At 41.1% G+C, this 13,288-nt stretch overlaps 1 protein-coding gene across 1 annotated transcript in view; it reads right to left on the reverse strand.

Annotated features, from left to right (window-relative positions):
* The window catches only part of SLC49A4 (solute carrier family 49 member 4), a 68,808-nt gene that overhangs the window by 7,083 nt on the left and 48,437 nt on the right, over positions 1-13,288 (reverse strand). Inside the window, exon 8 of the mRNA XM_083410560.1 lies at positions 2,516-2,698. Within this exon, the coding sequence (XP_083266686.1) occupies positions 2,516-2,698 (183 nt within the window). The remainder of the gene's footprint in view (positions 1-2,515; positions 2,699-13,288) is intronic.

Raw genomic sequence — 13,288 nt, forward strand, 5'->3', positions numbered from 1 at the left:
GCCAGCACCCCTGCTTAACCTCTTCCAGCTGAACTGGGGCACACAGGAAGAGCCTTGCCTATTCTGTGTCTTTAGTTGTTATGCTAACTAACAGAAACAAAACTATTTACACATAAATGAGAAGCATTATAAAGCACCAAAGATTTTGATTTAAGAAGATGCAGTGAAAATAAACACATTGAGACAAAATTTATGATTTGATTATAACCCTTGTCGTGGAACATTTTAAAAACAAAATTAATTAAATTTTAGCCATCTTAATTTGCTTGGTAAGTAAGTCACAATGATGGGATGAGGTCTTCACAACTCCTTTGCTGTGCAGACATTGTGGTGGAGAAAGATTAAGAGCATCTCTGCATCCTACCACAATTCCAAATGCTCACAAGAAAATTAGGCTTATACAGCTATGTGTCAGGAAAGTTGAGCACAGTGAGACCTTATTTATAAATTGGATTTCAAATCCAGAGTCTGTAAATCATTCCAGAATGAGCTGTGAGTGCTTTTTAAAGATCTACAGGGTGTGTTCATTTAGTCAATTCTTTTGACTCTCATCAGCTATTCTTTTGCCTTCCTAGTCTTGTATTGATAAAATATCATTTTATTCAACAACAGCAGTCTGATTTGGCTTGTCCCTATCAATATTATGTGTATTTCTGAAGAAATGCCTACTTTGTTCACTGTTTTTACAGAACTCTAAATGTACCCTCAGGTCTAAAACCACCTAACAACACTGGTCTGGTTTAATCCCAGTAACTCACAGGGCTAAAGGTACAAAACTCTCAATATTATAGACAGCACTGCTTCTTTAGAAATATCTCTTTATGTTCTATTAGGCATAACCCACTACTAATATTTTTGCTATCAATTCCATCAAAAGCTTTACCTTTTACCACATTGAATAGAATGTACACCAACTAAGTAAAATCACTAAAGTTTCCAGTATCCTCACATTCCCTTATGCTCCTCTCCCTCAAACTGCCAAATTAATACATGGAAACCATCCAACCGTAAGTGGTCTATATATTTGTTTAAAAGACGGCAACCGTCTTTATGGGGCTTTCAAATGTCAAAGCTATTTTTTCTGGCCAAAATGATGTCAACTAACAAGAATGCGCTTAAAAAATAATAATTCAAAGCAAGAAACTAAACTTATGGCACCAGTAGCTGTCATCATGTGAGTTGTAAGTCAGCTCTGCTGGCATATCCAGTAGAAGTGTATACTGGGAGGCACTAACAGCAAAATCTATGTGTATTCTATTCTCCCTCCAAGGAATCATGGCATCGTAGGTGAGGATGATTCTATGGCAGTTCTTGTGAACGAACAGCAAGAGCTGAAGAAAAATCAAATATGGAAAGGACTGATATATGTGAGGTTGCAGCAATATTCATCCTTTCAACCAATAGCTAAGGCCCATTGCATTCCTGGCTCATTATTTACATGTGAACACAGGGCATTTTACATGAACATGTAAACAACAGCATGTAGTGCATGCATACAACAAACAGATCTGCAAACACATACACTCTAAGCATGGGAGATGTACAAGAAGATGTACGTTAGGCTAAAGACCTTTTCTCTGTTGTATGAGAGGGTACGTTTCAGAAGGGGGGTGGGGAGAAGAAACCCTGTCTCCATTCTTCAGATGGTTCCACACCCTTTGTGCTCTACAGGAGCATAGCTCAGAGGCTTCAGGTTGAGCCAACCCTTTATCTCTATAGCATTGCACTGGGAAGGTATCCGTCAGGCCATTTTGAACAAACCAGGCCCACGTGACCATCAACTGTTTTTAGTGTTGCGGGACTAGATTGTGCTTGCCGCTGGCTTGAAACCAGAATTATGGTGTATGATGCCTGGTGATCAAAATGTGGGTGGCCCTGTCCAACTGTCAAAAATGGAGGAACCTTGAACTCAAGAAGTTTCCCCTCACCTGCACTATAGCAACACATAACCCACAACTCTCCCCTCCTCAGTTTACAATCTTCCAAAACTTGTCTGAAAACAGGACAGTGGGGAGATACCCCCCCTTTTGCCAATCTGTAAATTGTGAGTGTGGTCAAAAGACCAGGTCTGGAAGACAAAAAAGAAACCACATGCTTCTTCTTACCCCCTGAAACAACCAGATAAGACCCTGAAGCATGAGATTGGATTAGTTTTATCGCTGTTTTAGCTTGCCTAGCTACGTATGTTATTAATGGTCATAACATTACGTGGTTCTTTGTCGTCCTTTTTTTTTTTTAAGCCACCACAGTATTTATCTCAAAGGCATCCCACTGCCCTGCCTTCAAAGGAACAATTCTATGTGAAGATTTCAATCTTTGACTGGCAGACTTATAAAGACGAACACATAGGGAGGCCTATTCTTCTACAAATGCTAAGGGATTTATACACATCATTAGTGTTAACAGAAGAATCTCCATGAAGCTCCTCTTCCTGGTGAAGCCAAAAATAAAACTCCCAGCTGAAATACGTTGTGCTAACAAATTGATACTCCACAAGCATCTAAATACTCCTTACCTTTATTGTAGAAAGTAAGAAAAAATAAAAGAACTCCCATGAACATGTTGCTTAGGAAAGTGGTCACGCCGCAAGTAATCCCTTCTGGAACAGGGTAGACAGTTTCCACAAAAAGTTCAAAGAAAATAGGTACGCTGCTGTTCAAGAAGACGCCAAATAAGATTCCAGAAGTATACAAGGTGGCTGCAAGAGATTTTTAAAAGCACATTTGATTATTTACCTATTTTATTTATGCACTTATTTATACAAAAAGTTCTCTCAGGTGCTTCCCATAAAAATTAACACCATAATATATACAAAACAACAACAGCAACCCAACATGGCATTTAAAACAGTATAAAAACGGCATTAATAAGAGGAAACCCAGTGGCAGAAAATAACAATAGTGCAATTTTTTAAAAAAGTACAAACTATTTTGAAGACATTTTATACTACAACACTATTAGTGCACTTAAATACTAGAACTATGAGTGCATTTCCACCAGTTCAGCACCTTAATTATGCAATGTATCCAGTCTGTTTCTAGGGATGTGTTAATGAGAATTCTTATTTAGGTCATCTCAATATTAAATTATTTTAAAATGTATTATGCCACCAGAGGTCCACTTTGTGATCTCAAGCCCAGCTACCAAAGGCAATTCTTGTGACTATGGCAGCCAAAAGAAATGTGTCGCTACTGGCAATCTCCATCAGGAGATTACAGGTGTATCTGATAACGGCCCAGGTCACATATTACATTGTTCACAGGAACGTGTCCACAGTGGCGGCTTCAATTGCATGCAGGCTGAGAATGTCTGAACTGGACTTTAGTACCTGATCAAAAGCTTGCTTTAATTTCCCCCCTCTTTTTATCATAAATTGTGTGCCATCATATGCTTACTTGCAAGAGTGAAGTACTCATAATTTTAACTGAGAAAGTGCATCATATTGGTGAAGATATATTATTATTATTATTATTATTATATTATTTGTATACTGCCCTATACCCATAGGTCTCAGGGCGGTTCACAAGATAAAATCACAACATAAAATCACATACATAATAAAAACAAAAACTAGAACAACCCAATAACACCCCATCATATTTTAAAAGGGCACTGGATGTCAATCAGCCAAAGCCCTGGTTAAAGAAGAACATTAAAGAGGGTTAAATGAGGGTTAACATTTAACAAAAAGCTAGTATCCATTCAAAGCGCTTGGTTGCAGATGGGGCTGTGATTAAATGCCCCACTGGATCCTGGACCAATTTTTTCAGCTACAGCTCTGGGCTTTATATAATGTTAGAAACAATGCCTATATCTCTTCTTCCCACCTACAGAAATTGATTCTTAACTGACACTTAATTGGAAAACAAATAATAAGCAGTAGATTTTGTTAAATGAATATAATTTCATTACATCGTTCCTTTCGAAGCATCTGTCTGCTTTAAAATTGACCAATTAAAAAACAAATGTTTGCATTATGTTTTAGTGAATTAAGTCAGGAAGTTTAAATTTCACTCTATAAAGGTGCAGCAGATTTTTAAAAGTGTGGCTTACATCTATGTGTATTTAACTCCAAAACAAACACAAATAGTGTTCTACAAACAGCTAATTACTGTGCTAAATTGGGAATGAACTGTGAATTAACCTCTCTTGCTGTTAACTATGAAGGCCAGAATTAATTCAGGCTTCCACATTACAGGAAAACCAAATTCTAAGGATTTACCACGTTCACAGGTCTTTGTATCCAGTACAGCCAATGCTATAGAATGCTACATTTCCTCTGGCTTGACTTAAATAGAAGAGCAGTCCAGATCTTTTAAAGCACAATCCCAAATGAACCAAAAGGGGAATTTGTGGCTGCAGATAATACTATTTAGGAAGCTAACTTTTCGCAATTGCTTGCATCTGGAAAGTGACTGCTGGTCTAGCATGGAGTTCAGTGGAAGAGGACTCAGAAGAGGCACAATCCAGGACAGAACTGAACACCCTCATGGATCAAAGGAATTAAGCAAGCTTCACTATGTAGTGGGTTGTGGTATTAAGTAGAGAAGAGCATCTAGCTTATGAGGTAAGCAGGTAAATGCACTGTGCTGAAGATCACCTCAACTCACGGCACTTGGAAGCTAGAAAGAATCCCCAGCCACTTTCTTCATGGTGCAAGTTCACACTCTGGGTTAGAACAAAACCTTCTTGTGTCCCTGGCATTTGGATGTCTGTTGCAGTGAGAGAGGGGAATGGGAAGCAAGCTCCTCCGGCTTCTAATGAATGTTCTGCTCTCAGAAACAAACAAATATTGTACGCCTATCTCAATGTGCTCTCAAGGGCACCGGAGGATGAGGAAGTTCTTTCAGCTAAAATAAAACCAAAAATGGGTTTTGCGGAGTGGGGGGGACTTGAGTGCGAGTTCATAAATATATTTCTAGGGCAGAGGAAAACAGGCTGTCACACACTTGACCTCCTTGTTCTAAAACCTTTTATCTGAAACTGCTCTCAAGTGACAGGAAAAAACAACAACACTTCAGAAATAATTTCTCTCTGATATGGCAACTTTGCAGATTTTCACACTATGGCAAATTCAGACAAAGTCCCTTAACATAAAGAAATGAAGCAGCCAAGGCACCACTGGGCAGTTCAAATGTAATAGTTATACTCCTCTCATGGTGAAGGCAGAGGGCCACCTGACTTCCTAAGGGAGACGAGCACAACACTGCAGCCCAGTTCAATTCCTTTAACCACATTTCAGGGAGAAATGCTACAGCTGCACATGCTGACTTTACTATCTTGGGAATAGACATATGACCTTGTACTGAGATTAATCCCATATTCACCACCTTTGATGTCTCTATTGGCTTCCTCTCAAATATAAGCATGTTAGTAAAGGTAAAGGTACCCCTGCCCGTACGGGCCAGTCTTGACAGACTCTAGGGTTGTGCGCCCATCTCACTCAAGAGGCCGGGGGCCAGCGCTGTCCGGAGACACTTCCGGGTCACGTGGCCAGCGTGACAAGCTGCATCTGGCGAGCCAGAGCCGCACACGGAAACGCCGTTTACCTTCCCGCTAGTAAGCGGTCCCTATTTATCTACTTGCAGCCAGGGGTGCTTTCGAACTGCTAGGTTGGCAGGCGCTGGGACCGAACAGCAGGAGCGCACCCCGCCGCGGGGATTTGAACCGCCGACCTTTCGATCGGCAAGCTCTAGGCACTGAGGCTTTAACCCACAGCGCCACCCGCGTCCCATAAGCATGTTAGGTGGACTAAAAATCTGATTTAAGATTTTTAAAAGAAAATTAATTGGATTTTGATGTTTTTAAGAATTGTAAATACTGAGGGTGGAATTCAATTTTGCGCTATGATGCACAATTTTGCGCTATGATGCACATTCTCTCTGTGCAAGCAGAAGAAACCACACCCACCCACCCACCCACCCTATTCTGGGGATCCTCCCAACTCCCCGCCACCAGCTAATTTCAGGGGCACTGTGGGAGGGGGGGGGAAGCCCCACTGCACAAGTGGAAACTCTTACACAGGGATTCTTCTGACAAGGTTTACTAATTTTCTCTTATATAATAAAGAGATCAAATGTAAATTAATTGGAACAGAAGCACATTAGCCAACCTTGGTAGTAGCTTTGTAGTCGCTGACAACCAGGACTCCATGCACAGAAAGGAGTGGGCTGTTGGAGGAAGGATGGAACACCTTGCCTCTCCTCTGCACCCAGCGCAGAAAGGCCACTCTCCATCCCTCTTTGGTCAGCACCTAGCAGGTTAGTGCTTTTTCTTTTAACAGGCTAGTAGTAACTTGGGGGTGGGGTATAGTCACAAGGCTGTGTTAGACCTACAGTTCATTTATATGCACTGAATCAACCCCTGCCATCAGATATATCCAGATAGATTTTTCTGTTTCAATGAAGAACCTATCTTATCATTATTCAGATATAGGCATTTCATCTTAATCTGATGAAAATCAACAGCTCTAGTCTGCCTAGTAATAATCACCCCTGCTTTGACTGGATACCTCATTTTTGTTAAATGTGGACCAAGAGATGCAGAAAGGAGCAACCGGAAAGAAGACTGGAAGACAAACTTATGCAGTGCTCAGGTCTCTATTATTCTCCATACTTGTGCTGCAGTCCTATATTCACTTATAGTTAAAGCCCTACTGAACTCAAGAGGATTTACTCCTGGGCAAATAGGATTCTGCTGCTAACTTTGCAAATTGTCATGGGTGTTTGTCATAAGAAAGATCCTATATGAGAACATTTTAGAGACATTCCCTCTACAGGGAAAAAGAAGGAAGTATGTAAAATGTATACTGAGACTAAGAGATGCAAGGCTTGGTTGTACATATGGAACAGGGTAAGCAATATTCTGTAAATTAACAGAGTTTAGTAGTTTGCACCATCTTTTTGAAAATACGTGAAGTAGTATCAAAAGAAAACTTGACTTAAATCAACCTCCTTTTTCTTGCTCATTCAAATCATTGATTTTAAACCATCTTGATTTAAATCATTCCCTCTTGCTAGAAAATATTATCTTCTGTATCTCTTTTCTGGAAGTGCTGAAAAAGATGCCCACTTGTTAATATATGAAGAGTCATGAAGAAAGGATAGCAAGGGCTTAAATATAAGGCACAAATAGCTATTCATCAGATCATCTGTGTGATACGATTCTTTCCCAGGGCAGAGGTGCATATTTCATCATAGAAGAGGGTATGCCTAGAGACAAACCCGGGGGGGGGGGGGGCTGCTAGAGATAAATGGCATACATTTGGAATAGGACTGATTAGGTTAGCCTTTACAGAGGATTGTGGCTTTGTGGGTTGTTTCTTTTTGTAACATGCCTAGGTTGTTGAATTGAGGCATTTGTAAGCTTTTTTCATTCCTTGTATGTTCTTTGATTACAGATTCAGGATAAAAAAAAAGCAGAGGAACGTTCCAAGTGAAGTTCAACACGGTTCAGGGAGAGTTGAAACGAAATGTAATGTCATGAAGCCAATGAGCTCTTCTTGCTGAAGCAGAATGAGCCAATCCCTTGCCACAACTCCCAAAGATTTAACAAAAAGTCTTCACTGAGACTCGTAACTTAGTAAATCTGTTGCACAAGCTAGGTTGTTGTGTTTTGTTTCGTATTGGTGCCAGCAACACAGTTTTGCAATGCAAGTGTCCTCTAATCCCTCTTAAATAAAAAGTAATCATGGTTTAGATTTTTTATTTTGTAGTCTGGCATCTGATAGGATTTCAGAGCCAGAAGCAAAGGGAAAGTGTGTGGATGGGTGGAGGGACACCTTTATTTGCGTCAGAATATGTAGAATTACATTTAAAAACACAAATGGGAAGGGAGGGAGGGTTTTCTAAGAAAACAATTTAGGCAGTGCTTTTTCTGGGGGTATGCAGGGGTACACATACCCCATAACATTTTGTGAATCTAAGTTTGGCCTCATTGAGGAGCAGTATTTTAATATGAGTAGGAAAATGAGAGTTTCAATATGGGAGTTTTCCCTTAAAAATTTTTTAGGAAAAAAAAGCACTGCATTTAGGTATTCCATCCATTCTTTGGTTTGCCTTACGTACAGAATAGCATCACATGTGAACCCTGGTTAGCACTAGTGCAGAAGTAATGGTCAACCAAGGTTAAGGAAACCAAGGGGAAACCCAAGGCTGGCTCCCAATATGCAAAGCATGGTTTGGTAATAGCCAGTGTTACATCTGCACCAGAGTACAGAGTCCTGCTGTTTACAAAACCAAGTTATTTTCACTTGTAAACTTTTGATTCACCTTGCCTTTTAGTCCAAACGCAATAAACCAAGGTTAACTATGGTTTGTATGAAACAAGCTAACTTGAAATAATTAGTTTAAAGCTGGCTTACTTCAACAAACCATAGTAAAGATTAACAGCAGTTTAGGGCTTGGTAGGCCACAGAACCAAAGCCTAAGGCTTGTTCCGATCCCAGTAAACAAGTTAACTGTGTCATCTGAACATAGCCAACAGACGCAGCAGATTGAAGAAGACTCAGCAGTTCAACAGAACAATACTGCCCATCAAATAATTAAAAATCTCACTCTCTGACAAAGATTTCACCCAAATGTCCATGCCAGTTTGCCTCATTCATCTCAATTTAGTATGCACCCCATCCCATTAGATGTATTTTCACAAGGCAAACTTGGGAACAGGGTGGCTCCTGAGTAATGGTATTTAAAACCATACTGAACTGAAGACAAGACAAATCACATTGCTTCGGTTTGCTGCACAACAGTGGATGTAGGATGGTCAATTATTACTGGGAAGTCGAGCACAGTGCAAAGAATAAGAGTATTTTTTGTGCACTCATCATGGTGATTTCTAACAGACAGAACTAGCAATCTGTTTTCCTCTAACTGACCCTATAAAATGTGATATCAGATCCTGCTCGTGCCCAGCAATATTTACTTCATTTGAAGCCCCACTATTTTACTCTGCGTGAAGCTAATTATTATGCAAGCTGGCAGGGAAGTAGCCAAGTGTTAACAGTCTCTCATGAAACCTGAGCGGTGTAATTTTAACATAGCAGGCTTTCCCATAATTAAGTAATGGAATTACACAAAAACAAAAAAGCATTTCCCTATAGGGTATGTTCATCAATTTAATGCAGTTCACTAGAAATATTCTTATTCCAGTGCATATCGATCAAGTTCTTATTCACACGAGAAAGTCATGGTTGTGGCTTGCAGTTAAAGAATAAATATGGTTTACTTCCTATTCTGCACAAAAATCATAGTGAAATTATACTTCAAACAAAACACTCTTTGGAACTCTGCCTCAAAGCAAAACAAAACACAGCAAATGACCAAAAGTCATTAACAGCAGCATGAGAGGTCCCATCTCCTTCAGGTGAACTGGTTTCCTAAGTAACCTAATCAAAGAGATATCACACTTACTAAAAAAGGAATGTACATTTTTTAAGGAAGTGCAGAGAGACATACATGCTACTTTGGGTTATATTTTTAAACTAACTTCATAAGGTTGGAGTGGAATTCCACTTGGGGAAAGGGTCTCCTGGCACCCACAAATGGTAGTGTAGGGGGCACAATGTTCACAAATTCCACTTTCAACCTAGTGCACCCCTGAAAATGTATTTGAGGGACCCTCCAGAACAGCACAGAATGTGACGTTACTGACACTCCCTCCTTGATTCCATGAATAAAAGGGTACGCTTGGATCAAACCCCATGTCTTTAAAGTGCTCTTTTATTATTGTCACTGTGCTGTTTTAATGGGCATGTCTTCTTATACAGTGGTACCTCAGGTTAAGTACTTAATTCGTTCTGGAGGTCCATTCTTAACCTGAAACTGTTCTTAACCTGAAGCACCACTTTAGCTAATGAGGCCTCCTGCTGCTGCCGCGCTGCCGGAGCACGATTTCTGTTCTCATCCTGAAGCAAAGTTCTTAACCCGAGGTACTATTTCTGGATTAGCGGAGTCTGTAACCTGAAGCGTATGTAACCCGAGTTACCATTGTACTTGTTTTTATGTTGATAAATTTAATGTCAGTGTAAGCTGCTTTGATTTACTATTATCAATTATTATTAAACAGAAATGTAGAATAGCAATGATAAACTAGCTTGGTTGTAATAAACTATAACCAAGATACAAACACAAAACTCTCTTGCTCACTTTGGTATAGGCAATAAGGGAAACAAAGCTGGTTTAGACATATATTGTGGCATTTTCCTTCCAACTTCCCCAGAAAGAAATACCCAAGACTCTCCAATCTTAAAGTGCCTACAGCAAGAGGGATCAAAGCTTGGGCTACGGTCATTCTGGGCTTCAAGCTACATTGACGGCATTGTTAAATAATGCTTTCCCTAAGCAAGAGAAATACCACAATGTGCTACTTCTTCATATAGAAAATAAGCACACAAGCTCACATATGGGTTTTTTTCTAGTTACAAGGGCACAGATTGCAGGTGAACATGCAATTGTATAATTTGGGTAGCAAACTTAACAGAAGAATACAGCTTTTAATGTACGCAGGTGCCTAAGTCTGCATGTTAGAAAATGATTCAACAACCAGGCAAGGCTTTCTCAGAGCTAAAGATAATCTATTGACATGTATGAACCTATAGGCAATTTAAGAATGGAACATGTGTTAATATCGCCATAAAGTATTCATATGTTCCCTGAAAAGAAATAAATACACCCACAACATAGTATTTTATCGAGTGAGGGCTCTGCTAGTGTGGTCATTTTCTCGTTGTGGGTTTGATGGTATTAACCGTATTTTTCGCCCCATAGGACGCACTGCCGCATAGGACACACCTAGATTTTTTTTGGAGGGGGGAATAAAGAAAAAAAAAATATTCCCCCCCCCAGGCCCGAGCTTCCCCCGACTCCAGCCCCCAGAACAGGCTGCTGCCTGCAAGCCTGGCGGGACCTCCCGCCGGGCACGCGAGGCTTGCAGACATCTGCCTGAAGCACGGGGCGTGCTCCGCAGCACGCCCCCTGCTTTGGGCTGCAGGCTGCCGCCCGCAAGCCTTGCGCGCCCGGTGGAACCTCCTGCTGGCGCACCAAGCTTGTGGATAGCTTCCTGAAGCCTGGAGAGCGAGAGGGGTCGGTGCGCACCGATGCCTCTTGCTCTCCAGGCTTCAGCGAAAGCCTGCATTCGCCCAATAAGACGCACACACATTTCCCCTTCATTTTTGGAGGGGGAAAAGTGCATCCTATAGGGCGAAAAATACGGTACTTAAGAGGTTCAACTGACTGAGGCAGAGGTTTTCAACCTTCTTGAGTCCACGGCTCCCTCAACCAACTACATTCTTTTTGTGGCACCACTAGGGGGCTCAGGAGCCCAGTTATGTTACCCCTTGCCTGCAGAGCTGGCAGCCTCTCTCACTCTTTTTTGAACACCCACCCTTGTGGAGTCTTCTCTCAGCCTCCTCTCCTCTTTCCTTGGGAGTCTTCTGGGCAGCTGTTGCTGCTGCCGCTCCAGGTTTCTGAGCTGCCCCCCCCCCCATCCCAAAGAAAAGTGCCTTCCAGAGGCACCATTTATTTCTGGAGTATATAGCCAGGGCTGCTGCAATAAATAGCTGTGCAAGCCTTTGGGAGGCAGAGACGCAAGAGGGCATCAGAAGAGGAAGGGAAGGAAAGAGGGACAGAGGCCAGTGTTGCCTGCGACACCCCTGACCATCATTCAAGGTACTCCAGGATGCCAGAGCACATTGCTTGAAAACCACTGGTTTTCAAGAGCTACAAGAGCACTCTCCCCTCCTGTGGCTTCAAATCACTGCTATTCAGAAACACACTGTCTCCCGCCACATGTCTTACTAGTGTACTTTGCTTGGACACTTTAAAAGTGACAGTGGATTATAAGGGTTCTCTGTGCATGATCTAACTCTTTAACAAGTTTGAAAGGAGGAGCAGACCTTCTGAGGCAAGCAGTCCAGCAGAGAATGGCAGCAGTTAAGCCAAAGAGTTCACCTGTAGGATTCAGCACAGTTTCAGCTTGGATGTTACTGCTGTAGGGAAGGGATGATTCATGACTATGAGCCACTTCACATGGCCTCTGGTGGCACAGCTACTGCTGGAAATTGCAGGGCCTGTCAGCTCTCTGCCAATGGCTAGCTGACTGAAGCTGCCTTGGGGTGCAGAGTTTGTTACTGTTTCTCCCATAGACTAAGGGAAGGAAGACTATGGCGGAACTGAAGGAAGAGATCTGTCTCTATCACAGCTGAGCCAATGAGCTTAACAGTAGCAGATCAAGGACAATGGAATGTCCTTTGGAATTCCAAACCACTGAAAAAATTAAGAGGATGACTCTAGCTAATGCAAACTACATTGCAAGGCCACAAATAAAAGCACAAATATGACAAATTCTAAGTCTAATTTATTTCAACAGAGGTAATCAAAGACTTAAGTCTGCCTCATTAAAATCAATTAGACGTAAACAGACTTTACATGGGTTGGACTGTACCCATAGTAGCCTTCATTCAGTAGTGTTGCTTTTAGCCAGTTTCTCTCTCTCTCTCTCTAATCTAATCCCCCTTTATGCACTAAGTAGGGATATTTTTTGTTAATTTTTTTTGCCAGTATTAAAACTTTCTCCATGCATTAGGCAATGTTTCAGTGGTTGCTTCAAAAGTGGACCGAATTCCTCAGCTATTCAGGAACTGCTACCCTCTCACTCTGGATGAGATTTGTGTTCCCTCACAGACATCAACATGTAGCTAGGTATGACTGGATTCACAGCAGCACCATGATGCAATTCTGTTCTGTAGGATGTGATCCCTCAGCTAAAATCACCATTTGAGTAATCAAAGAAGCAGCACTATGAATTGACTTTGATTTGCTTTTGCTTAGTAATATTAGCTATATGGGATTATCAGAAATAGTAACACATTAGCTACATAGCAAAACACATTGGCTACAAAGCATTGTCATCCATTCATTATATGAATGGCTCTATGAAGGAAAAAGAAGACCTAAATAAATCCCTCTACAAAGGAAAAAAAGGCACAAACTGCCACCATTTGTTTCTCCCCTGCTAAGAGGTTCAAAATAATGTGAACATACATAAGGTTGTTTTTCTCTGGGCAGGTATATTTTGCTCATCATGAAAGCATTGCTTTACTTCAAAACGGAAATGAGAGAACATTCAGCATAATCCTACAAATAATGTTTATGTTGATTTATTTGGTTAACTAGTATGCTTGACTAGGAGTATAACTCAAGGTCTCATCATAAGAATTTTCCAAGCCACTCACCTTTTCTACTAGAAGGCTCCTCCAGGTGGTTCCAATCAAAAGCTTATGAAACCAGCC

The sequence above is a fragment of the Podarcis tiliguerta genome (assembly GCF_965153285.1).
Source record: "Podarcis tiliguerta genome assembly, chromosome: 1".
Classification (NCBI taxonomy): Eukaryota; Metazoa; Chordata; class Lepidosauria; order Squamata; family Lacertidae; genus Podarcis; species Podarcis tiliguerta.